We start from the raw sequence: 27469 nt of genomic DNA on the forward strand, positions 1-27469 counted from the left end.
TCAGCAGGTGTCTTGTCGGAAAGGGAACGCTTACCTGCTGACCCGGGCGGGCGAAAAACCCATTTCTGAGCAGAAAAGGAGGGCCCTTGCCTATGGCGTGGCTCCTTACCCTTCCTGGACTGTGGGAGCAACATGCTCTTCCCACCGGTAACATTTTTAATAATGTCATCCAGTGAAGCTCCAAATAGCCTCTCACCTTTGAAGGGCAAATCCGCCAGTGCTTTTTTAGATGCCTGGTCCGCAGACCAGCATTTTAGCCAAATCAGGCGCTGTAGCATCACTGCTGATACAGACGCTCTAGAGAACAGGGGGACCATATCCAGGGCTGCATCACAGACATACTTAAGGCCATGCACCAACTGATCTGCCAGTTCTATGCAGACCGGGGAAGACTTGCTTCTCCAATTCACAGTGCAACAACTTTGCCCATTCAGTAAGCGTCTGCGACACCAAGGCCGTGGCCAGCACAGGTCGTAACGCTGACCCCACCACCGTAAACATGGACCGGGTCACTGCCTCGGCCCTCCTGTCGGCAGGGTCCTTAAAGGCAGGAGTCCCTTCTACCGGAATCGTGGTCACTTTATTAAACCTCGATACAGGGGGGTCAACGACCAGAGGAGACGCCCATTTTTTCAGGAGGATCTCCTCAAAGGGGTAACGCACCGCCATTCTTCTTGGGACTAAAAAGGCCCATTGTGGGCTTCCCCATTCCTTGTAGATAAACTTAACAAAATAAGTCAAATACGGAAACACCTTAGGTGTGCGAGCTGGTTTGCGGGACCCAAAAGGGACCGCCACCTCAGTCGAAGTTCCTGCTGTATCCTGTATCTTTAGCGTATCCCGCACCACAGTGATAAGTGCTCCTATTGGCACTTTTTCCTGTGCTAACTCAGACACAGTCATTCTCACTGTCTGAAAGGTCCTGGTCCGCATCCTCTGACACGTCAGAACAGGGGCCGTCAGTCACCACGAGGCCCGAGTCTGAATCAGAGCTCTCCCCATACGACGGGGGGGGCAGGGGGCATTTTTTGCCCCCCTTGCGCCCGAACGCCGCTTCCACCCTGGCAACAAAGGTCTCCAGGACCGGCGACAAGGCGTCCATAGGTACCGCATTTTGAGCAGGTGAACCGGTTGCAATAGCAGGGATGTCTGGGGAAGATGCGCAAGCTTCTGACGCCATGCTGACCCTTACTCGCCTGCTACAACTTAGGGACACAAGGCAAGGTACCTACAGTCAGATCTATAAATATTGGGACATCGACACAATTCTACTCTTTTTGGCTCTATACACCACCACAATGGATTTGAAATGAAACGAACAAGATGTTCTTTAACTGCAGACTTTCAGCTTTAATTCGAGGGTATTTACATCCAAATCAGGTGAACGGTGTAGGAATTACAACAGTTTGTATATGTGCCTCCCACTTTTTAAGGGACCAAACGTAATGGGACAGGTTAACAATCATCCATCAACCTTTCACTTTTTAATACTTGGTTGCAAATTCTTTGCAGTCAATTACAGCCTGAAGTCTGGAATGCATAGACATCACCAGATGCTGGGTATCATCCCTGGTGATGCTCTGCCAGGCCTCTACTGCAACTGTCTTCAGTTCCTGCTTGTTCTTGGGGCATTTTCCCTTCAGTTTTGTCTTCAGCAAGTGAAATGCATGCTCAATCGTGTTCAGGTCAGGTGAATGACTTGGCCATTGCATAACATTCCACTTCTTTCCCTTAAAAAAGCTCTTTGGTTGCTTTCGCAGTATGCTTCGAGTTTTCATCCATCTGGTGTCTTTAAATCCATTCCAGCCAATTGGTTTGGGTGTCCAGGATTGTGATTGACCCAGATTTATTGGATGAGATGGAAGGGAGATTAACCACTTCAGCCCGGAAGATTTGGCTTCTTAATGACCAGGCCATTTTTTGTGATACGGCACTGCTTCGCATTAACTGACAATTGTGCGGTCGTGCGACGCTGTACCCAAACAAAATTGACGTCCTTTTTTCCCACAAATAGAGCTTTCTTTTGGTGGTATTTGATCATCTCTGCGGTTTTTATTTTTTGTGCTATAAACAAAAAAAGAGCGACAATTTTTGAAAAAAACACAATGGGGGTTATTTACTAAAGCAAAATCCACTTTGCACTGCAAGTGCACTTGCAAGTAAAGTCGCAGTAGATCTGAGGGGGACATGCAAGTAGAATAAAAAACAGCATTTTAGCTTGCACATGATTGGATGATAAAATCAGCAGAGCTTCCACTCATTTCAGATCTAACCCTTATATTTAGAGCGACTGCACTTCCAAGTGCACTTACAGTGCAAAGTGGAGTTGCCTTTCGTAAATAACCCCCAATATTTTGTACTTTTTGCTATAATAAATATCCCCAATTATTTTTTAAAAAAGCTAATTTATTCCCCGGTTTAGGCTGATATGTATTCTTCTATGTATTTTTGGTAATAAAAATCGCAATAAGTGTATATTGATTGTTTTGCGCGAAAGTTATAGCGCCTACAAACTATGGGAAAGATTTATGGCATTTTTATTATTATCATTTTTTTACCAGTAATGGCGGTGATCTGCGATTTTTATCAGGACTGCAAAATTATGGCAGACAGATCGGACACTTTTGACACATTTTTTGAACCATTGACATTTTTACAGCGATCAGTGCTATAAAAATGCACTGATTACTGTGTAAATGCCACTGGCAGGGAAGGGGTTAACACTAGGGGCCAATCAAGGGGTTAACGGTGTTCCCTCGTGTGTGTTCTAACTGTAGGGGGAAGGAACTGACTATAGGAGATGACAGATCGCTGTTCCTGAGGCATTTTATATATATAAAATGCTTATCAGTAGCACCAAGTGTCACTGATCCAAGCGCTCTAATGGACAAAATAAGTTTGTCCATTAGCTGTAAACTTATACAATTAATAAAATGCGCCAAAGATAAAAATCAAAACAAACATATACATATATCAAAACATATATATACACATAGGGGGTTATTTACGAAAGGCAAATCCATTTTGCACTGCAAGTGCACTGAAAGTGCACTTGGAAGTGCAGTCGCTCTAAATCTAAGGGGTAGATCTGAAATGAGGGGAAGCTCTGCTGATTTTATCATCCAATCATGTGCAAGCTAAAATGCTGTTTTTTATTTTCCTTGCGTGTCCCCCTCGGATCTACAGCGACTGCAATTCCAAGTACACTTTCAGTGCATTTTCAAGTGCACTTGCAGTGCAAAGTGGATTTTCCTTTAGTAAATAACCCCCATAGTGTTTGATAGCCTTAGTTCTCTCTCCAGCCCGCAGGAAGCAGAAGTGTTTGGTGGACCCCAGGAACAGCGCCTGGACCAATGACGACTCCAAGTTCGGGCAGAAGATGCTGGAGAAGAAGGTTTGGTCCAAGGGCAGGGTGAGCGCAATATGTCAGAGAAGGCTAGATATCAAGCGTCAATTTCACCCCCCCCCCCATTATCCCTTTTATAGAGTTGAGATCTGTCTCTAGTCCAGCCTATTTGTTTTGCATAGTGCAGCAAAGGGTTTTCTTACTGTTGGTGATCCCCATATGGGAGATTTCTTCTCAGTTCCTGTTTGATGGGTGTCTGTCAGAATGATTATGTGATTTGGAACCTCCTGAAAAGGGACCCGGGCTGCATTTAGAACCTTTCTTCGCTGTGTGCAAAACTATAAAGAAAGTCACCACGGCAGATGGGATTTGTAAAGGATGCCAACAGTCCCCTCCTGCCTCTGCACCCATTAGTCCCCTCCTGCCTCTGCGCCCCCTCGCCCCCTCCTGCCTCTGCGCCCATCGGTCCCCTCCTGCCTCTGCACCCCCTCAGTCCCCTCCTGCCTCTACACCCCCTCAGTCCCCTCCTCCTTCTGCGCCCTGTAGTTCAGCAGTCCTTACCTCTGTACATACCCAAGGTGGGGGAAAACACTGATAGAGCCAGAGCACTGCACCCGGGACGCACTGGAAGTGGTTGCAATGCCCTGCGGGCCTCAGTGCAATAATGAAGGACTTGCACATTTTTTTATTCTATCAGTGTTAGTGCATTTACTAAAATTTTACAAAAGGTGAACTATGCCTTTAAATTTAGAGGAGAAGGATTAGAAGTTACATCTGTGCCAGAAAGTAATGTACTTTGAATTGCACCACTTTACACTGTGCAGATATGTTCTGGGAAGAGAAGGGAGGGGTGACCCCCATAGGGGAACTGTAGACACAGGTGGTACTTTCTCTGGCCAGGCCGGCTGTATTATTTGGGAATACTCTAGAACTGATGATTTTACAGTCAGCTGGTGTCACTCCGGCTGTTTCCAATGACAGGATTCCTTTTGGGGTGCAGCTGTTGTCTTATCAAGTGATGATCTGTTTAACTAATGCCGATGTTCTATTCAAGGGTCTCGGGGCTCAGGAACAAGGATCCATGGAGCACATCAAAGTTCAAGTGAAGAACAACACTCTGGGCCTTGGAGCTTGCAACAATTATGAGGTAATGAAGAAGTTTTGTACCAGACAAAAGCATTGCTGTCCTACAACAACAACTAATAGTAGGTATAGAGGGCCTCATCTGGGGCCTCTGATAGTTACAAAGGGTTACACATAACATGCATTGTACAAAAGAAGACTGTCAGATAATTTAAATGTATTGGAATAGATGGTCAGAGACTGCAGACATGATACAGGAGATGGTCAGAGACTGCAGACATGATAAAGGAGATGGTCAGAGACTGCAGACATGATAAAGTAGATGGTCAGAGACTGCAAACATGATACAGGAGATGATCAGAGACTGCAAACATGATACAGGAGATGGTCAGAGACTGCAGACATGATACGGAAGATGGTCAGAGACTGCAAACATGATAAAGGAGATGGTCAGAGACTGCAGACATGATACAGGAGATGGTCAGAGACTGCAGACATGATACGGGAGATGGTCAGAGACTGCAGACATGATACAGGAGATGGTCAGAGACTGCAGACATGATACAGGAGATGGCCAGAGACTGCAGACATGATACAGGAGATGATCAGAGACTGCAGACATGATACAGGAGATGATCAGAGACTGCAGACATGGTACAGGAGATGGTAAGAAACTGCAGAGGCTCCTGGGCCAGAGGATCGGCACCAGGTGCCTAGGGGCCTTTACACAACACTCTAATCAGATGCTTTTGATGGTCACCCAGCAAGAATCCTATAGGGAGAACACTGCAGAGCCCCCTCCCAATCCTCCCTAGTGGCTCTTCTGTGAGCCTAGCATGGCTGCAGGCAGGGCCACCATCAGGGGGGTACAGCCGTCACAACTGTAATGGAAGTTGTGCCCCGAGGCCCGAGTGGCTTGCCCAGGCCAGAAGAAGGCAGGACGGGTGAAGGGGAGCCGTGCTGTGCATTACAGAAACAATTTCACAGCTTCTGCTGTTCTCGTGTCACTGAGCTCAGACATCAAGCTCTTTACTGCCACCTCTGGCTACTATGTGTATTTGCACCCCTCGTGTGATTTGTACTGTGCTTCTCAGCAACATGTCAGGCCTAAAGCTGTGTAAGGGGCCCAAAAATTTCTGATGGCTGCCCTGGCTGCAGGGAATCCAGAACGTCGCTCGGCTGAATGAACCTGGAAGTCCTCAGAGTATTTCTGGGTTCCAAGTTGTAAAATCATGACCACAGCAGCCATGTGCTATGTGCACCTTTACACATACTGGCTGTAGGAAGCAGAGGAGGCATTGCAATCTACTAGACCCCGATGCATCTATAAAGAGTACCTTTTGCTCCATACAGGGGATCGTCAGCCCACTTGTGAGAGTAATGAAAATAAAACTCATTTCCGGCAGACTGCTGCTATGGCTTTACAGCAGGTACTGCTTGAGTGAAGAGTTGCACCATTCACTTGCCCCCTTTGCCATTCAAAGACCTTATACTACTATTCATTCACAAAGAACAGTGCATAGTGGCAAGACGGTGGAGATCCTGTTATTCATTTGCTCCTCCCTAATTCATTCCTTAGGCCCCGTTCACACTTGTCCAGTTTTAGGTGCGGTGCTTGTTGCATCCTTCATACGCTTACATAAAAATGCATGTCATTTAGGCTTTTTTCACATGGGCTTTAGCTTGTATAAGAGCACTGTGCACAGCAAGATTTTACATTGCATTTGCTGAGCTTTCAGCAAGCTAAAGTACCATTCAACTCCAGTTTGTAAATGTTGAACACAGATCATAATGGGAGAGCTTATTGTTGCTTTACCCACCTTAATACCGGACACTTTCACCCCTTTCCTGCCCAGGCCAATTTTTTAACTTTAAGGCCCCTTTCACACATGCGGACAGTATGTCCGTATTTCATCCATCCGTTTTCGGATGAAATACGGACATACATGCATCCCTATGGGATAGCGGGTGTCAGCGGATGTACATCCGTTAACACCCGATGTTGTCCGGCTCCGCTCTCGTCCGATTAAGCGGACGGAAGAAAATCCTATTTTTCTATCCGTCTGCAGAGCGGATCGGAGCAACACGGACAGACGGTCCGTGTTCCTCCGATCCCCCATAGGGGAGAGCGGAGATCTGACAGGACGGTCCCTGCACAGTGTGCGGGTCCCGCCCTGTCATCTGCCTGCTCAGCTGGGGAAAACGGAGCGATCCCCGCTGAGCAGCGGATAAACACGGGGCGGATCAACACGGATCCGTCCCGTGTGAAAGGGGCCTAAGAGCTGTCACACTTTGAATGACAATTGTCATGAGACAGATAGAGCTTTCTTTTGGTTGTAATACATGTCTGTTATAAAATTTTGCAAATAAGTACTATTTTTATTCTGCTGAGGTGGCGCTAGTGTGCAGCTGATTTATCCACAATAAAAGTTAATTTTAGGGGCTGGAAAAGCACAATAAATTACCCAATTTTTGGTAAAATATAAAAGCTGAGGTTGCACCGAGTAAATGGATACCCCCAACATGTTGAACCTTAAACATGTCAGTACCCTATATTTTCCATAGGTGGTGCTCTAAAAGCCCCCCCCCCCCCTTTTTTTCCATCTTCTCCCCACTTCTGATTTTTTTTTCTCCCCACCTACTGTCCAAAGCTATTTCTTTCTACTCTTATTACTTCAGATGTAGGGAAAACTGTAAGGGACGAGACTCGTGGAATAGCACTGTATTTTCTCACCACGCATACAAACACGCTCCCATAGGGTAAGGGAGTGCATACTATGCCTAGTAGAACTATATATCAAGACGATCTGTCGTACTATAAACTCTGGAAATCAATGTAATCTCCGTCATTAATCTCTCCTCTTCTGTAATATTACAAACTGTTATGAGGTGTAGCACCACATATGTTCATGGATTATAATTTGTTTCTGTATCTTCATTATGTTGACCCTGTAGGTCTTGTCTCTTTGATTAAATAAAAAATGTAAAAAAATAAATAAATGTAAAAAAAAAAAGCCCCCTATAGGTCATCAGTTTAGTGTTACGAAGGAGGTCTGGTGCTGGAATTATTGTTCTCATTCCGACGTGTGCGGTAATATGTGTATCGCAATTGACTTTTCTAGGTGTAGGCACATGGCCACATGCGCTTACGTTTTTTTGTGCATATATGTGGGGGATTTTATGTGTAACTTTAATTTTTTCCAATTAAAAAAATGTATTTTGTTTTTCCATCATATAGGGGACAAAAAGTCCTCTATGTGATGATTAGTTTTTGGTGACAGGTTTTCTTCAATGAGACTATCAGACCCGGCATGTCTCCCCTGTGCTCCACTAAGTGTAATGCCATACACATCACACTGCATTACATTCTTTTATGGCCCTGGTGGCCGGGGTAACTGTCAATGGGAACAACAACTAGAAGGGGAGGGGAGGAGAAAGGACATGTGTTTGCTATCCTCCCTCCCCCTCCCCCCCAATCCTCTACTTGGCGACTCTCGCTATGCCAGTCGCCGACCCGCAGATGGGCAAGCGGAGCCCGGGATACACAGTGGAGGGGGTGCGCGCAGGGTGTGGGGAGCAGCCCAGGCAGCAGGTCAAAACTTCGGGTCGCAACGGTGACCTGGCGCCTGGGGTTTGTTGATCCCTGGTCAGAATTGCAAGTTACCTGTTCTCATTTTCTCACGCTGTGACAGCGCGTGAGGGAAGGACTGCCGATGACCGGTAAGTTTGTTTACATGTGATCAGCTGTGATTGGACAGAGCTGATCACATGGTGAAGGGACGCTGTGATTGTCCCTTTATTGTGATCACACAGCGTGAGAACTAAAAGCTTGGACGATAGTAAGAAGAAGGACCACGAATGGGCCTTTATCACCACTTTCTCTTCACAGCATTGGTGGGTGAATAGGATACTGAGGAAGTATTGGAATGTCCTGAAGGGAGATGAGATTTTGGGCCCTCTCCTTCCAAGTAGACCTAGTATTGTCTACAGGAGAAACCAGACCTTAAAAGATAAATTGGCACCTAGCGCAATTGATCGACCTCCAAAGATTAGCATGTTTGGTGGCCTTAAAGGGTTCTATCCATGCAAAAGGTGTAAGGTGTGTAGGACCTCTCAAACGGTAAAAACCTCTACCTTTGTTTCCAATGTTACAATATAGAATGGGATATCAATTGCTACATTGACAATAGATAATTATTAAATATTTAAAGTTTTTACCAAGTAAGATTCAATCCCTAAATAATATTTGAATTCTCTGGCAGACCTCTTTGTATATGGAGCTGATTTATATATATATAGTTTTAAAGAATTGTATATATGTAGTTTTTAATGATGTTTTATATATATAATGGATTTCCTTGATTAACTGATAGTTTTTATGTGAATCTCTATCGGAATTATAGTAGTGAATCCCCCCTCCTTTTTCCATATTGTTATCAACTGTAAATTCCTACTAGATGATATAAAAATCCAATTCCATGACAATTATGTATATAGTGATTGGAGGGTCGTCTTGGTTGAACTGCTGCGCAACCTAAGGATGAAACTGCTGTCAAAAATAAGTGTCCAAATGAATTTATGTAGACCTTTGCTAAAAGTATAGATTCTGGCACAATTAACACATATATATATATAGAATTGACTGGAAATGCAAATCAAAAATGGATAATCAAGGATGTTTGTATCAATATAAATATTTTTAGATAGATATATTATTTTTAATAAAATTTGTATATATATTTTTTTGAAAAAAATTCTCTTTTTACTGTTCCTTTCTAATTGGATAAGGAAAGATGGTAATTTTTAAATATTTTTCGGTGGTTCAATTTGAACAATTTAGGATGAAAAATAACTGTGTACTGAATGACAACGGGATGTAAATGCTTAAATGTCACTTCCGGTGTCTCTCCTGCCTTATATAAGTATATAGACGTGATGTGCTAGAGCTTAGTTACGTCTCCATTCCCAGTGGATGCCTGTTGAGGGGAAACGCGTCGGGTGGAGCAAGTGGCAGTGACGCCATCACGTTTTTTTCCCCATGCAGTCAGCCGGTTTGATCCTCTGCTGCGTGTGTGCTATTTTTAGCTAACTTCTTTATCCAGTTCCCATTTGCTCTACGACTTGAGTTTTTTTGGTTTGCAGTGTCCAGTGTGCCAAGTTTTTGTTGCTGTGACCAATTGCTGTGGAGTTTTTAAATGTTTTTGCAAGTGATTTTATAAATGACTTTTTAAATAAACCAATGTTACACATCTGCACTATGGAGTCCCCCTCTTTTTATTTTTATTGAGGGATCTGGATCTGCAGATGGTCTAGGGGAAATAATCAACCGTCCCCTCCGTAGTTGTAGAAACCAGTGATTATTACCAGAAAGAGGGTGCCTGCTTGCTGATCGTTAGAAGTGGCTGAGGACATCTCCCTTGATCGCTATTCAGGTGGAAATCACTGATGCCTGCAGGTGAATGCAACAAGCCTATAAGATCTCTATAACCTGAGATCCAACTGATGCGGTAAGCGGTTAATTTTACCATATCTTGTGCGGGAAGAACATCAATTTATTCAAGAGCAGAAGATTGTGGTTTATCATCACCCTAATATATGTTTTCATGTGGACATTTTTTTGCTTATGATAATTTTTACACCTAATAATGAATAGGAGTTTCATTTGCACTTTTATATGCTTGAAAGCTCTCACTAATTGACCAATTAAATTGACACAATTTGATGTGTGGGTACGATAATATTGTTCCTTTTACATTCTAGCAACATTGTTGTTTTTTTGTTTTTCATCAGATAACACAATTTTTAGGTGGTTACATTTTTATAAAAACACATTTTTATACATATTTTTTCTCCTTTAACAACGGTGTTTGAAGCATGTTGTGACAGATTTAAGAATAGATACTTTAATATCTTTCACCAAGTTTGACATATATTAAATAATTTTTGTCACATTAATAGTGTTGATAACACAATATCTGTTAGATATGGTACTTCACTAAATACTTTGTTTGGATGCGCGCTTGTCACTTTATATGATTAGTTGTTGGGTCTTTTTTGTATTTTTGGCTTACACGAGTGGCTGCACCGTTTTTATATGGTTAGCGCAAAATACTTCTTTTTTTTTTTTTTACCTGTTTAGAGTTACATAGGAGGTTTTGTGCTAGCATTATTACTCTCAATCTAATGATCGCTGCGATACCTCACATGTCGTTTGAACACCGTTTACATTTGCGGGCAAGACTTACGTATCTGTTCGCTTCTGCGCGTGAGCACGGAGGGATGAGGTGCTTTTAATTTTTTTTTTTTTCCTGATCACTTTTATTGCTGTCACAAGGAATGTAAACATCCCTTGTGACAGTAACAGGCAGTGACAGGTACTCTTTATGTGGGGATCGGGGGTCTAGAAGACTCCAAATCCCTCCTTTGCACTTAAAAGCATTCAAAACACCACAGAAGGCGACGTGAAGAGGTTAAAGTGGCAAGCAGTACTCCCATTAGGATCTGTGTTCAACATTTACAAACTGGATCTGAATGGCACTTTAAAAGTTTCAACAAATCTTGCTGAAAGCTCTGCAAATGCTTTGTCAACGCTTGCTGCTCTTATACAAACTGAAGCCCCGTGTGAACCAGGCCATAGAGTTTAATGCTTCTAAAATGTTTGTAAGATGAGTTTAAAATCCAATACACTGCAGATGTAAATGAGCCCTCTTAGGCTCGTTACCAAATACTACCAGAGGCGCGGGGGGTAAGACCAGGCGGTTTAGTACTAGTTTTGCCACCCTGGTACTCAACTGGTACTCAACCGCCTGGTTTTACCCCCCCCTTCCCTCTTACAGTACTTAGGAATGAGTCGAAGAGGTCTCATTTCCATGTTGCCTCTTAACTGCCTGTCAAGCATTATTTTAAAATTGATCCACCCCAGACATTGCCTCCCACCTCTCGTTGGCATTTCTCGGCCTTACCGTTTCCGCCGGTTCTCCTTGCTGGAGGGGAAGCTGTACCAGAGGATCTGCAGTGCAAGAATCTCCCTGCTTCCAAATCTGGTAGTCTCAGGAAATTTGAAGTGAGATTTGGTGATGTCACTACAGTGCTGCTCGCTGTTCTCCTTGCTGGAGGAGGAAGCTGTACCTAAGGACCTGCAGTGCAAGGATCTCCCTGCTTCCAAACCTGGTAGCCTCAGGAAATTTGAAATGAGATTTGGTGATGTCACTACAGTGCTGCTCACTGTTCTCCTTGCTGGAAGGGGAAGCTAAAGCAGGGGGCAGTTCTCACATGAGGAAGCAAAGCCGTTCTCCTCTACCAAGATATCTGCCTCCGCACAGAGACACAGTATAGAACATGGCATGGTAATTCAGTAATGGGGAGAAGTTCAGCTGTAGGGAGACCACAGGCAACACTGGTGACTAGTACTTCATCTACTTGATTTTTGTGCAGTTTCCATCTCTGAACCTCTTATAAGTGTGTGTGTGTGTGTTTTTTGTGTTTGTTTGTGTTGGGTTTTTTTTTGCTGGGTCCAAAGTGACGTCTCAAAGGGCCTCCAACCTCTTTTACTCACCTGACTTTCTCACCACTCCTTCCTCCTTCACAGCAGGTGACACTAGGTATGGGGGAGTCTGTGACCACCTCTTCTCTGACTGTGCTCAGACCTAGTAACCGCTTTATAGGGTCCAGCACTGTTACATGACCAAGGAAGTGACATCTTCTCTCCCCTGGTTCTCCAAGACCGCTAATTTCAGCACCGGCTGCGTTGGAGGTAGGAGATGCAAAGGAGTCTAGATAAGGGGAGTATAGGTTGGTCATTAGGGGCCCTTTGCAGATACGCTGTTCCTCTGTTCTCATGGTCAATATGTCTGTGTCCATTTTTTAAATGCTTTTTAAATAAAAATCCCTTTTATTTGTTTTTTATTTAAGGATAAATGGATCGCCCATCAAGAAGATTTCAACCAACTTCTGGCCGAACTGAACGATTGCCATGGCACAGCAAGCACTGGTAAGATCCGTGGATGCAGAATTTGGACATACTGTATTATTGTCATCATAGTGCACTGATTGTCCACTGATTGCTTTAAATGCCACCTTTTTGCACCATGTTACACCCGTATTTAGGATGTAACATGGTGAAATGTGCTGTACAGATGATGGCCCCTGGTTTGGATGGGTTTAGAGGTGCACTTGATATGTAAGTTGAGGTTACTCTTAAAAATGTTTATTGAAATTCATGGTTCAAGTGATGAGTAGAGCCAACGTGTTTCAGGGGAAATACCTCCCACTTTGTTAGGGTCGTGATGGTTGATGTGGTAGAGATTGGCTTTGGACCCAGGGGTCAAATAAGAATGGACCCTTTTAGGTGATGTTACATGATGGAGAACTGTGATGGTTGATGTGGTCGAGATTGGCCTTGGACCCAGGGGTCAAATAAGAATGGAGCCTTTTAGGTGTTGTAAAATGATGGAGAACTTCAAATCCAGACCAATTCCAACCATCATAGCCCTGACGAAGGGGGAGGCATTTTCCCCGAAACACGTTGGCTGTTGTCATCACTTGTGAACCGTGAATTTCAATAAACTTTTTTAAAAGCAACCTCAAGTGTGATGACCTTCCATACCAAGTACACCTCTACACCCATCCGAAACTATCTTGCTTGGCACTTTTCCGTCTCTACCAGAGAGGTAGGAGCCGAAACTCCAATGATGCTCACTCACATCTTGCCTTCAACCGCCATGTATCTCTGTGATGGAACAGACAACAAAGGTCCTGTGCGCCGCACATCACTGCAAGACCCTGTGAATGTGTTAAATGACAGCCTTGGAAAAGCCACACCCTCAGTGCATTACACACACACACACCCTGTGATCAGACTAACTATAGCAAATAAGTTACTTATCCAAACACAATCCTTTACCCAGTTGTGGACCCTGGACATACTGTTCATGCCCTTTACGAGCAGCATCTTTGCAGCGCTGTAGGAGCTCCTAAAGCGCCCCTGCCTATTGCAATCAATGGGCAACGTCGTCAAACCACCGGCAAAGCGCCGCTGTGGGTGGTTGTAACCCTTTTTGGCAAAGAATGCTTTAAGGTGAAAACCATGGGACTTTACAACTCCTTTAAAGTCCAATGTTGGGCAGCAAGGCTCAAAATAAATCTACTGGATGACGAATAAGGTGTAATATAATGTTGTCCAGCAGGCTCCCTCTGTTTGTGTGATGGATCCTCTGAAGCTTCTTCTGTGGTTGCACTCCTGCATCCTCACATATAGTTCAGGAGTAATAGAGCTGCATTGTACATGAGGATACCAAGGGACCTTCTGAAGCCCAAAGCATCAGGGAGAAGAGAGGAGAGTGCCAGAGCATGCTAGATAGTGCAGCTTCTTCCTCTCATCCCTCCTACCCCCAGAGTTCACTAGCATTTAACCCTTGGCAATCTGGTGGGGGGCGGCACTGCATACATTCTATGCACGAAGGTCAAAAACCTTCTGTGTGCAGCAGTCCCCAACCCAGCCCCCCTTATACTTACCTGAGCCCTCTCTCGAACCATTAATGTGCACAAAAGCATCAGCTCTCTGGGGATTCTACCTAATTGGCTGAGCCAATGGCTCCTACTGCTGTCAATCACAGCCAAATAGATAATGGGGGGGGAGGGGGCAGGGCCGAGCCTCAGCTCCATGTCTAAATGGGCACGCAGAGCAGTGGCTTTGGAGCACGTCTGCTTGGATTCCCCCATTGCAAGCTGCTTGCTCTGAGGGCACTCGAAAGGAGGGAAGGGCCAGGAGTTCTGGCAGGGGACCCAAGAAGAAGAGGACTTGGGCTGCGCTGTGCAAAACCATTACACAGAGCAGGCAAGTATAACATTGTTTGTGATACATTAAGATAAAAAACCTTCAGTGTGCAGCAGCCCCCTAATACTTACCAATATCCCCTCTCGATCCAGCGATGTTGCACAAGAATCGTATTTGTTCCCGCTGCTGTCAATCAAAGTCAGTGAGCGAGAAGAGAGAGAGGGTGGGGCCGAGCCATGGTTCGGTGTCTGAATGGACACACAGAGCAGTAGCTTGGCTCGGGTACCCCCATAGCAAGTTGCTTGCTGTGGGGGCAGGAGAGCTGACGAGGGAAGAGAAGGATCCGGGCTGCTCTGTGCAAATCCACTGCACAGAGCAGGTAAGTATAACATGTGTGTTATTTAAAAAAAAAAAAAAAATGTTGCCTTTAACCACTTACTGTTCGCGCTATAGGCGAAAAGGCGTACCGGGACGTCCTCCTGTGATCACGCTGCCCGCGCGCCTCCTGCAACGCGTTGGACTCAGCTGATTCCAGATTGGGGTAAAGGCCCTTTAGTACGTGATCAGCTGTGTCCAATGACAGCTGATCACAATGTACACACAAGCCAGTTATCGGCATTCCTTTCCTTGCGCTGACACTGTAAAGAGAGTTGATAACTGGCTTCTGTTAAAGGGATATCGACACGGATCAGGGCACTGATTATCAGGGCAGTCCCAACAGTGCCCACCAGTGCTGCCAATCATCAGTGCCACCTAAAAGTGCCACCTCATCAGTGTACATCAGTGAAGAAAAAAATTACCTGCAAAATTTTATAACAAACTTTTTTTTTTTTCAAAATTTTCAGCCTTTTTTCATTTGTTTAGCAAAAAAAAACAAAAAAGCCCAATGATGATTAAATACCACCAAAAGAAAGCTCTATTTTTGTGGGGAAAAAAACTATAAGATTTCAAATGAGTACAGTGTTGCATGACCGCGCTATTGTCATTCAAAGTGTGACCGCGCTGAAAGCTGAAAATTGGTCTGGGCAGGAAGGGGGTAAAAGTGGACGGTAGGCAAGTGGTTAATATCACTTTACGAATAATGACTGAATTTTTTGGGTCAAAGCTTTTGATAAGAAAAGTTAATTTTAGGTTTATAAAGGTGGCCATACGCTGTACAATTAGATTGTAATCTCCTTTAGATTTATTAGAACTATTTAATAATAGGACCCAACTATCGATCCAATCCGGCAGGCCCTCGCACTACATCACTGATGGTAGATGTAAAGAAGATTGTAAAATCAGATTGTACAGTGTGTGGTTACCTTAACCCCTTCCTGCCACCTCCTCCTGGCCCTTTAAGAGCTTCTAAATGCCGGGAAGCGGAGGCGGGCATTCGGGTCAAGTAACCGCTGTGATTGGCTGTTGTAGCAGTCACATGATCAGAAAGCTCCCAATCGCAATCTGAAGATCGCCACAGAAGTGTGCTTACGTGGGGATGCATATATGCGTTAAAACTCGGCCACTGTTAGGAAGCATATATGCTCCACGTTGGCAAGAAGAGGTTAAAGGAAGAAGTAGGAAAGTGGGTGGAATTAAAAAATAAAATAAAAAAAGGTGGTACAGTAATTTAATTTATTCATAAACGACCTGGAGGATGGGATAAACAGCACAATCTCTGTAATTGCGGACAATACTAAGCTAAGCAGGGCAATAACTTCTCCGCAGGATGTGGAAACCTTGCAAAAAGATCTGAACAAATTAATGGGGTGGGCAACTACATGGCAAATGAGGTTTAATGTAGAAAAATGTAAAATAATGCATTTGGGTGGCAAAAATATGAATGAAATCTACTCACTGGGGGGAGAACCTCTGGGGGAATCTAGGATGGAAAAGGACCTGGGGGTCCTAGTAGATGACAGGCTCAGCAATGGCATGCAATGCCAAGCTGCTGCTAGCAAAGCAAACAGAATATTGGCATGCATTAAAAAAGGATTAACTCCAGAGATAAAACGATAATTCTCCCGCTCTACAAGACTCTGGTCCGGCCGCACCTACATTATGCTGTCCAGATCTGGGCATCAGTCCTCAGGAAGGATGTACTGGAAATGGAGCGAAACAGAGTATTGGTAACTGTAAGCGCAAACACACAAGTCCATATATAACAGGAGATATAAAGGGCTGAGCAACTTAGTCCATAGGGGACAGGCTGGAAGTTCAAGGGTTAAGTGGTAACCGGTAATGTAATGGTTAAAGTAGGCTGGTAGGCTAGGTGGCTGCTGTCCTCAGAGAGCTGGCTCTGTGATGGATGAGAGAGGGGTAGAGAAGGAAGCGCCACCTGAGTGTAGTATTAACAAATGATGTTTAATGACACCAGGTAAAAACACACTTACAGGATAAAAACATATAAAAGGCTCATCTGTATAGGTATGTGATCCTCGGTGTTCCCTCTGATCCCGTGGTGGTGACGCTGCAGGGATGCTGGGCTGCAGAAGGTGGATTACCAGCCGGGAGCTCATTCTGTGGCCATCAGGAAGAGACTAGGGGCCGGCGTGGAGCGCACGTGGAACGTGCATGACGTCACAGGTCGTCCGTCCGCTTCTGGGTTTGGTATCCAGGGGAGGGATCGTCCAGGGAGGAGGGCTAGCAGGGAGGTTGAGAGGAGGTTACGCGCCCGGAGCCACTGCTCCTTCAAGAGGCCTATTGAAGGAGCAGTGGCTCCGAGCGCGTAGCCTTCTCTCAACCTCCCTGCTAGCCCTCCTCCCTGTACGATCCCTCCCCTGGATACCAAACCCAGAAGCAGACGGACGACCTGTGACGTCATGCACGCTCCACGTGCACTCCACGCTGGCCCCTAGTCTCTTCCTGATGGCCACAGAAGGAGCTCCCGGCTGGTAATCCACCTTCTGCAGCCCAGCATCCCTGCAGCGTCACCACCACGGGATCAGAGGGAACACCAAGGACCACATACCTATACAGATGAGCCTTTTATATGTTTTTATCCTGTAAATGTGTTTTTACCTGGTGTCATTAAACATCATTTGTTAATACTACACTCAGGTGGCGCTTCCTTCTCTACCCCTCTCGGAAATGGAGCGAGTAGAGAGAGGGCAACAAAACTAATAAAGGGTCTGGAGGACAGTTATGAGGAAAGGTTGAGAGCACTGAACTTATTCTCTCTGGAGAAGGGACTCTTGAGAGGGGATATGATTTCAATTTACAAATACTGTACTGGTGACCCCACAATAGGTATAAATAGGATATATAAATAGGAACATAGGAACATAAAAAGACACGCGGCCATTCACTAAAATTAGAAGAAAAAAGGTTTAACCTTAAACTTCGTAGAGGGTTCTTTACTGTAAGAGCGGCAAGGATGTGGAATTCCCTTCCACAGGCGGTGGTCTCAGTGGGGGGCATCAATTATTTCAAAAAACTATTAGATAAGCACCTGAACGACCGCAACATACAGGGATATACAAAGTACTATTGACATAAAAGCGCACACACATAGGTTGGACTTGATGGACTTCTGTCTTTTTTCAACCTCACCTACTATGTAACTATGTAATGAGGGAGGTGTGAAGCTGTTATAGCTGCAAAGGGTGAGCCAAATCAATATTGAACCCTACGGTCTAAGACGCCTTTAAAGTTCATGAGCGTGTAATAGCAGGCGTCACAATACTTTTGACAATATATTATATCTCCATTAATATATTTTTTTTATTATTTCACAAGTATCAAAAAGAAATACAACCTCACAGAATATTGTGTATTATCTTACAATACATGAAAATATTATTAGTTTACCTTTCTTCTCCCTCCCTCCCTACCCAGCCCCACCCCCCACACCCACACCACTTAATCATTACTTGAGTGTATACTTCTATTAATTACCAGACCTACTATTTTGACTTCCGGGGGTGAACAAGGACCCTCCAAAGAACAGGAAACCGTGCAGGAGAAAAAAGTATCCTGGGTCTCCCAAGGAGGAGTGGCAAGAGCGGCTGATGGCTTAAAAAAAAAAAAAAAAGAGAGATAAAAAAAAAAAACCCTCTCATCTGCACATTGCCCTCCCCCTATAGGGGACACCTCATCTCTTCCAACCAGGGCCTTCACATTTTCTCAAACTTCTTATAGTTACCTTGCCTAATGTATACCACTCTCTCACTCCAAACTATTAAGTTGATAGTTTCTACCCAGTTCTTCACGGTCAGGGGGATCTGCGCCTGCCATTTCTGTGCGGTTAGTTTTTTCGCCTGGTACAGGCATCTCAGCACTACTTCAATGGTGGCGATCGGGGCACTACCCACCTCCATATCCCCTAGTAGGCATATCTTGGCCACACTTGGTTCTAGTGTGGTCTTGAAGATTTATCTATTTATCCTATCTATTATCTCCACCCAATATCTAAATAGCTTCAGGCACTTCCATACCATGTGGATAAAATCCCCTGTCGCCCTACATCTGGGGCACTCATCATTTTGTCTCCACACAAGCTTAAACATTTTTTGGGGGTATAGTAGACTCTATGTGTTAAGAACAAATACTTTCTGTGAAGGAGAAATTGAGGCTAGAGCTCCCCATTTCAAAATCCTGTCCCATTCCTCCGCAGTCATTGCCCCCACATCTCTTTCCCATCCCGCTCTGCTCTTAGAAGGTCCTACTCTATTTACTATTCTATCTTCCAAACTAGTATATAACTCTGAAATTAGTCCTTTAGATGTATCTGAATTGATTATTTTTAAAAGAATAGGCATCTGGGTCCATTCCATTTTCTGCAACCTAAACTGCACTTGTATAGCGTGTCTGATTTGGAGATATTTATAGAATAAATTATCTGATATGTTAAACTCCCATTTTAAAGCTAGAAATGTTTTCATAAAGTTACCCTCATATAATTGGCATAGTCGGTTGATGCCCTGTCTCTCCCATTCCCTGGGCCTCTCTATGATTCTTAATTCTGCCAGGTTTTTGTTGTTCCATAGAGGGGCGTATTCTGTTACCCCCTCATACCCCAATAGTGCCTTAGGTGTCTGCCATACTATACTGACTAGTTTTATCTTCGGGCATCTACAAGTAAATGAGTCTGCCTCTAATACCGCCACTAATATACTATGTGGGGCCCCCATTATCATCATTCTGCCACTGGGGTTCCCCCCTCCTGGGATTCCACAACCCGCTAGGTGTTGCACCTGGGCTGCCAGAAAGTATGGCCTTGGATGCGGGACCGCCATACCCCCCTGTTTAACCGGTAACTGCATAGTTTGCAAACTAATCCTGGATTGACCCTACTTCCAAATTAATTCCCTAAAGAGGGATTCTATTCTTTTAAACCACTTTTGGCCTATCCAAATCAGGGAGTTGTGGAACAGGTATAGTATCTGTGGTAGCCATATCATTTTTATCAGATTGCAACGCCCTGCTACAGACAAAGGGAGTCGGCTCAAAGATATCACCCTTTTGCTTTAGTTTAAGTAGTAGTGGGGCTAGGTTGTCATTGACATACTGGTTTACGTCGCTCGTGATCCAGACCCCTAAATATTTCAATTTTGTGACTACTTTTAGGTGGGGAGTTCCTGACGGTATCTGGCTACAAAGTGGGTCAACCAGTAACAAAGCCGATTTCTCCCAGTTGATAACCAGTCCAGAAAACCGCCTGAACTCTCCAAACATTTGTATCACTGTATTTACCGAATTCTCAACGTCTCCCAGGAAAAACAGGACGCTGTATGCAAACAGTGCTATCCTATCCTCTTCTGTCTGCCTCCAGGACCCCTGTATGTTTGGCATTGATCTAGTCATAATCTAGTCATAATTGCTAGTGGTTCCATCGTGAGGGCGAACCACAAGGGGGACAGGGGGCAACCCTGTCTCGTCCCTCTCTCCAATTGGAACAGTTCTGAGTATTCATTATTGATTTTTATTTTTGCTCTTGGTTCCCTGTAAAGTATTTTCACCCAGCTAATAAAGGTGGGGCCAAACCCAAATCTCTCTAGCACCCTCCATAAGTAGTCTCATTACAGGCTATCGAAGGCCTTAGTGGCATCCAGGGACAGTATGGCCCTGGAGCCCGTGTTATCTGTTGGAATCTGCATATTTATATTTCCAGTAAACAGGTTCTCTTGATCCGATAAAGCTCCCAGTACATCAGTAAACAGACATGTTGTTGTGACGGAGAACATGCAAATTCCTGTCAGCTATTCGGATTCCTCTGGGCAATCCGCAGTTATTAAAGATATAACTTTTCTGATGAGAAGTTTCACTCCTGGAGATATGCTCAGGTGTTGGAGAGATTTTAATTTCTTAGATCTCTTGATTAGTCCTCTTTGAAGTGAAGGAAGAAAATCGGGGATTAAAGCAGAACAGCTCGGCACACGGTTCTAATATTATGTGTTATTTGTAGAAGGTACAATAAATCTTCTGATTTACACCCCCTCTGTCACACCCATGCAGGAGACACTCCGATTTCCAGGTCCATTGGTTCAGCTTTCTGTGTCAGCTCTTCATCTCTGACACTGGACTCAAAACAGGATGTGCTTCAGGGTCTCCCCAGGGGTCCCATTCCAAAATGCTAAAAGTGCCGCTACCTCCACAGTCAATCAGAAGGAAATACTCCAAACACTGTATGCTCTTACTCTGGGGTCCCCAGTATGAAGTGTAGACAAAGTGGGATTGATGAGGTTTAAATAATTAGCCAATGAGTAGGCTGGGAATAGGTCTAAGAGATGTTACAATCAAAAACGTAAATGTATTTTATTGAGATTTTATGTGATAGACCAACACAAAGTGGCACATAATTGTGAAATGGAAGGAAAATGATAAATGGTTCTCCAAATTTTTTACAAATAAACATGTGAATAGTGTGGCATGCATTTGTATGCAGTCCCCTTGAGTCAATACTTTGTAGAACCACCTTTCACTGCAATTACAGCTGCAAGTGTTTTTGAAGATGTCTCTACCAGATTTGCACATCTAGATTTTTGCCCATTCTTCTTTGCAGAATAGCTCAAGCTCTGTCAGATTGGATGGAGAGCGTCTGTGAACAGCAAATTTCAATCTTGACACAGATTCTCAATTGGATTTAGGTCTGGACTTTGACTGGGCCATTCTAATGCCCCGTATACACGGTCAGATTTTCCGAAGGAAAATGTTTGATGGGAGCTTGTTGTCGGAAATTCCGACCGTGTGTAGGCTCCATCGGACATTTTCCATTGGAATTCCTGTCATACAAAGTTTGAGATCTGGATCTCAAATTTTCCAACAACAAAATCCGTTGTCGTAAATTACGATCGTGTGTACACAATTTCGACGCACAAAGTTCCACACATGCATGGAATCAAGCAGAAGAGCCGCATTGTCTACTGAACTTCATTTTTCTCTGCTCGTCATACGTGTTGTACGTCACCGCGTTCTTGACGTTCGGAATTTCAGACAAGATTTGTGTATCCGTGTGTATGCAAAACAAGTTTGAGACAACATCCGTCGGAAAAAATCCATGGATTTTGTTGTCGGAATGTCCGATCATATGTATGGGGCATTACACATGAATATGCTTTGAGCTAAACCATTCCATTGTAGCTCTGGCTGTATGTTTAGGGTCGTTGTCATGCTGGAATGTGATCCCCTGTCCCAGTCTCAAGTATTTTGCAGACTTTAAAAGGTTTTCTTCTAAGATTGCCCTGCATTTGTCTCCATCCATCTTCCCATCAACTCTGACCAGCTTCCCTGTCCCTGCTGAAGAAAAGTATCCCCACAACATGAAGATGCCACCACAATGTTTCACAGTGGGGATGGTGTGTTCAGGGAGATGAGCAGTGTTAGTTTTCCGCTACAAATAATGTTTTGCTTTTAGGGCAGAAATTTACATTTTGGTGTCATCTGGCCACAGTACCTTCTTCTACATGTTTACTGTGTCCCCCACATGGCTTCTCGCAAACTGCAGACTTCTTATGGCCTTCTTTCAACAATGGCTTTCTTCTTGTCACTCTTCCATAAAGGCCAGATTTGTGGAGTGCACGACTAATAGTTGTCCTGTGGACAGATTATCCCACCTGAGCTGTGGAGCTCCTCCATAGTTACCATGGCCCTCTTGGCTGCTTCTCTGATTAATGCTCTCCTTGCCCGGCCTGTCAGTTTAGGTCAGGGATCCTCAAACTACAGCCCTCCAACTGTTGCTGAACTACACATCCCATGAGGCATTGTAAAACTCTGACATTCACAGACATGACTAGGCATGATGGGAATTGTAGTTCCTGAACACCTGAAGGGCCGCAGTTTGAAGACCCCTGGTTTAGGTGGACGGCCATGTCTTGGTAGGTTTGCAGTTGTGCCATACTCTTTCCATTTTCGGATGATGGATTGAACAGTGCTCTGTGAGATGTTCAATGCTTGGGATATTTTTTTTATAACCTAACCCTGCTTTAAACTTCTCCAACTTTATCTCTGACCTGTCTGATGTGTTCCTTGGCCTTCGTGATGCTGTTTGTTCACTAAGGTTCTCTAACAAACCTCTGAGGGCTTCACAGAACAGCTGTATTTATACTGAGATTAAATTACACACAGGTGGACTCTGTTTACTAATTAGGAGACTTCTGAAGGCAATTGGTTCCACTAGATTTGAATTAGGTCGATCAGAGTAAAGGGGGCTGAATTCAAATGCACGCCACACTTTTCAGATTTTTTTTTTAATAATTTAGAAAACCATTTATCATTTTTTTCCACTTCACAATTATGTGCCACTTTTTGTTGGTCTATCACATAAAATCCCAATAAAATACATTTATGTTTTTGGTTGTAACATGACAAAATGTGGAACATTTCAAGGGGTATGAATACTTTTTCAAGGCACTGTTTGTACATTTCCTTTTTATTGTCAGCTCCATCCAGTGGCCATAATGCGGTATTTTCCTGATTGCTGCTTGTCAAGTAAATACTGCATTACAGCCACTAGATGGAGCTGACAATTATAAGAAATTCTCATATTAGACACACTGTGGCAGGGGTGTTGAATTAAAATTCACGGAGGTCTCACTAAAATTCTCTTCCAGCAGAAGTCCAAACCGCATGTTTGTGCAACGACTCAGGTCCTTCACATCACAGCGCCCCCCCCAGTCACAATCTGTTCTTACATCTTCAGTACCCTGCATATCACAATCCACTCCAAACTTGCTCATCCAGGTCTTTATGGACCTTGCTTTGTGCACTGGTGAGCAGTCATGTTGGAACAGGAAGGGGCCATCCCCAAACTGTTCCCACAAAGTTGGGAGCATGAAATTGTCCAAAATGTCTTAGTATGCTGAGGCCTTAAGCGTTACTTTCACTGGGACTAAGGGGCCAAGCCCAACCCCTGAAAAACAACCCCACACCATAACCCCCCCTCCACTAAATGACCAGTGCACAAAGCAAGGTCTATAAATACATGGATGAGCGAGTTTGGGGTGGAGGAACTTGACTGGCCTGCACACTAACCTCAACCCGATAGAACACCTTTGGGATGAATTAGAGTAGAGACTGTGAGCCAGGCCTTCTCATCCAACATCAGTGCCTGACCTCACAAATGCGCTTCTGGAAGAATGGTCAAACATTCCCATAGACACACTCCTAAACCTTGTGGACAGCCCTCCCAGGAGAGTTGAAGCTGTTAAAGATGCAAAGGGTGGGCCAACTCAATATTGAACCCTATAGACTAAGATTGGGATGTAATTAAAGCTCACGTGCATGTAAAGGCAGGCATCCCAATACTTTTGGTGATATAAAGTACGAATGGTTATTATTGGAAAACATGGGGAACGACTTGTCATGCGACTTTGATGTCCAAAGTTGCATGACAAGTCGCACAAGTGTGAATAGAGCCTGATTTGGATCCGGCATTAAAGGAAGACTACCCAGGCATTCCCTGAAGTCGCTTCAAAGTTGCTTCAAAGTCGCACTGAAGTCGACTGGAAAAGTCCCACTTTAGGAGCCTAAATCAGCTAATTATTCCAAACAGCAGTTCTGTCTATTGTCCTCTGGGTGGTAGTATTGCTGCACACATAATTTGCTTCGCAGAATGCACAACCCTTTTTTTTTTTTTTTTTTTTTGATAATTTCTTAATGTGTAATGAATAGTTCACATACACAGCTGCCTATCGAAAAACATTGACTGACTGTTCTTTACATACTACTTGATTGACATTCACCCCACTATCTGCGTGTAAGATCAGTTTGCATTTCTCAAGCTGTCACAAGCTTGTTATTTATTGCTGCTATTATTTTTTTTTTTATAGTAATATTTGTCTTTTCATTACAGTATTATTATAATATATTAATAATATAATATTGCATTGTGATAATTATTTTTACTGTAGTAGTAATAATAAAAATAGTAATAATACTAATACATTCAATTCATATTAAATATAATAAAATATTATTATCAATAGTAATAATATACTTTTTTTGTTGCTAATAAAAAAAAATATGTGGTTATTTCTATCTATCTATCTATCTAATCTATCTATTTAGTCTATCTATCTAGTCTATCTATACCATACCATCACCGCTGCGTGGTACTACCTGGAGCTTCGACTTGTGCATTCCTGGCACACAGCACTATGAGACATGTAGTCTCTGGTTCAGCACGCTCCTCTCATCATTGCGGAAGCTGCTCCCCATCCATTGCCGGCTATGTTAGAAGGAGGAAAGACTGGAACGACCACATCCTTGTGACCTGAATGGCTTTCCTCGCTTTGGCTACACTTGTCACGCTTATCACTGCTGATGGCCCAAGGCACTATGGGACACATAGTCCCTTGTTCAGTGTGCCCCTCTCTCTTCTTTGAAAAAGCTGTTCTCCGCTGCTCCCCTCCCATTGGGGGCTATCTAGATAGAGCATAGACTGGAACGGTCACATACTTATGGCCTGACTGGCTCACTTCACTGTGGCTACACCTAGACACAAGCTTGTCACATGTCCTTTGCTGCTGTTGGTGCAAGATACTATGGGACTTGTAGACCCTTGTTAAGTGTGCCCATCTCTTCATTGAAGAAGCTGTTCTCTGCTGCTCCCCTCCCATTGGGGGCTATCTAGAGGGGGGATAGACTGGAACTGTCAAATCCTTGTGGCCTGATTGGCTCACCTTACTGTGGCTACACCTAGACACATGCTTGTCACATGTCCTTTGCTGCTGTTGGTGCAAGATACTATGGGACATTTAGTCCCTTGTTCAGTGCTCTTCTCTCTTTGTTGTAGAAACTGTTCTCCACTGCTCCTTATCCATTGCCGGCTATGTTAAAGGAAGAAAAGACTTGAACAGTCATGTCTTTGCAGCCTGAATGGCTCACCTCACTGTGGTTACGCCCAGACACACATTTGTCACACACCTCTGGCAGCGCAAAGTACTATGGGACATGTAGTCCCCTGCTCAGCATGCTTCTCTTGTCATTGAGGAAGCTGTTCACTGCCCATCACCTGTTATGTTAGAGGGAGCAAAGACTATATAGGTCATGATTACATCTTTTTCATGCATTTCTGGAGATTTTAATAATGTGTGACTTGTGTATATTAGATGAGGGGGAGGGGAAAGATATTGGTGTTTTAAGTTTTGTGATGACTGGAGATCTGACCTCAAGAGAAGGAAGTATCTGAGTATATAGATCAGTGGCACCATAGAAGTTCTCAATAAGTTCCTCTCCGGGGATGTTCATAGGAGTGAAAAATTAACAAAAACATTGCTTATCTTTCAGATTCTCCCGCCAATGACAGCAAAAAATCCTTGAGCCTGGAAAAAAAGTCCAAGACCTCTAAAAAGCGAGTGCATTACATGAAGTTTGCTAAAGGTAAGTTCTTCCATTGTGTTGTGTTGAGATTCACTTCAGCAAGAAATAAAAGAAAAATACCGCGCTCAGAGCACTAAATTGAATAAGGGTGCAGCTGCAACAAAAAAATCACAAATATCAGTGTGACACACCAAAACAAAAGAAACAATAAGTGCACTTGCAATACAAATTGTTCAGTAATAGTGAATCATCATAAAAAATATTAAAATCACAAAATATTGGTGAAAGTTCTGAAAACGTGAAAAAAAGTTCATTCGTAAATTGAACACAGTGATAGAAAGTCAGTGATAAAAATTATGTGAATCCAATGGATGGGGATCCAGCATTCAAAATCCAACCGCCTCAACCCACATAAGAGGGAAGGTGGAAGAGCAAGATGTGAGGAAAGAACATCCAAACTTCAGGTGCATCCAGGTAGCAGTGGGATTGAACGCTTACCGGTGTTGATGGACCTCCTCTGTGGCAAGGTCAGACAAGCAAGCAGATACCACCCTCTGCAGGGATAAACGAGCTCCCACATCAGAATCCTCAGGTGTTTACGATATTCCCAGGGCAGACAGGTCACTCCGCAAAACACTCAATGGTCCAGGGGGCCGCGAGTATAAAAAAAAAAAAGCTCCGATGGTGTAGTATAAATAAAAACAAGTCTTTTATTGCATGTAGATGCGGGGAACACTCCACCGCAATAAAACATGTTAAAAAGCCGGCAAATAAAACAGTAACGAACACCCGTGTAAAAGATAGGGCTATCGGCGTGATGGCATATCGTGCGTAGCCACGCCCTACATGTTTCATCATAAATGACGTCTTCAAAGGGGTCCCTTTGAAGAGGAGGTCCATCAACTCCGGTAAGCGTTTAATCCCACTGCTACCTGGATGCACCTGAAGTTCGGATGTTCTTTCCTCACATCTTGCTCTTCCACATTCCCTCTTATGTGGGTTGAGGCGGTTGGATTTTGGATGTTGGATCCCCATCTATGTGGATGCACATAATTTTTATATCTGACTTTCTATCACTGTGGTCCATTTACGAATGAACTTTTTTTCACGTTTTCAGAACTTTCACCAATATTTTGTGATTTTAATATTTTTTATGATGATTCATTATTACTGAACAATTTGTATTGCAGGCTCACTTATTATTTCTTTTGAGATTCACTTCAGCCAAGTCAGTTCTCCAGACCTATGCAGACGGAGAGCTTTTATCTCTATGGGACTGAGAGATTGATTGGTCATGTGCCTGTGGGGAACGGCTAGTGTTCAGGTGACAGGTTCACCATTATTCAAACCAATCAAAATCAAGAGCTTTCATCTCTATGGAACTGGGAAGCTGATTGGTCGTGTTCCTGCAGGGAATAGCCAGTGTTCTTGTAATGGGTTCAGTCAAGTCTATTTCTCGGACCTATAAAGTTGGAGAGGTTTCATCTCTATGGAACTAAGTGACTGAATGGTCTGTGTTCATATAA

General features: G+C 43.8%; 1 protein-coding gene across 1 annotated transcript; it reads left to right on the forward strand.

Annotated features, from left to right (window-relative positions):
* The first annotated feature begins 1145 nt into the window (after positions 1-1145).
* Positions 1146-26837, forward strand: LOC141133910 (PIN2/TERF1-interacting telomerase inhibitor 1-like). Its single transcript, XM_073623527.1, has 5 exons — positions 1146-1224; positions 3285-3412; positions 4401-4493; positions 12341-12419; positions 25911-26837. The coding sequence occupies exons 1-5, from the start codon at positions 1146-1148 to the stop codon at positions 26078-26080; spliced, it is 549 nt and encodes a 182-aa protein (XP_073479628.1). The 3' UTR covers positions 26081-26837.
* Positions 26838-27469: the final 632 nt, after the last annotated feature.

The sequence above is a fragment of the Aquarana catesbeiana genome, linkage group LG03 (genome assembly GCF_042186555.1).
Source record: "Aquarana catesbeiana isolate 2022-GZ linkage group LG03, ASM4218655v1, whole genome shotgun sequence".
NCBI lineage: Eukaryota > Metazoa > Chordata > Amphibia > Anura > Ranidae > Aquarana > Aquarana catesbeiana.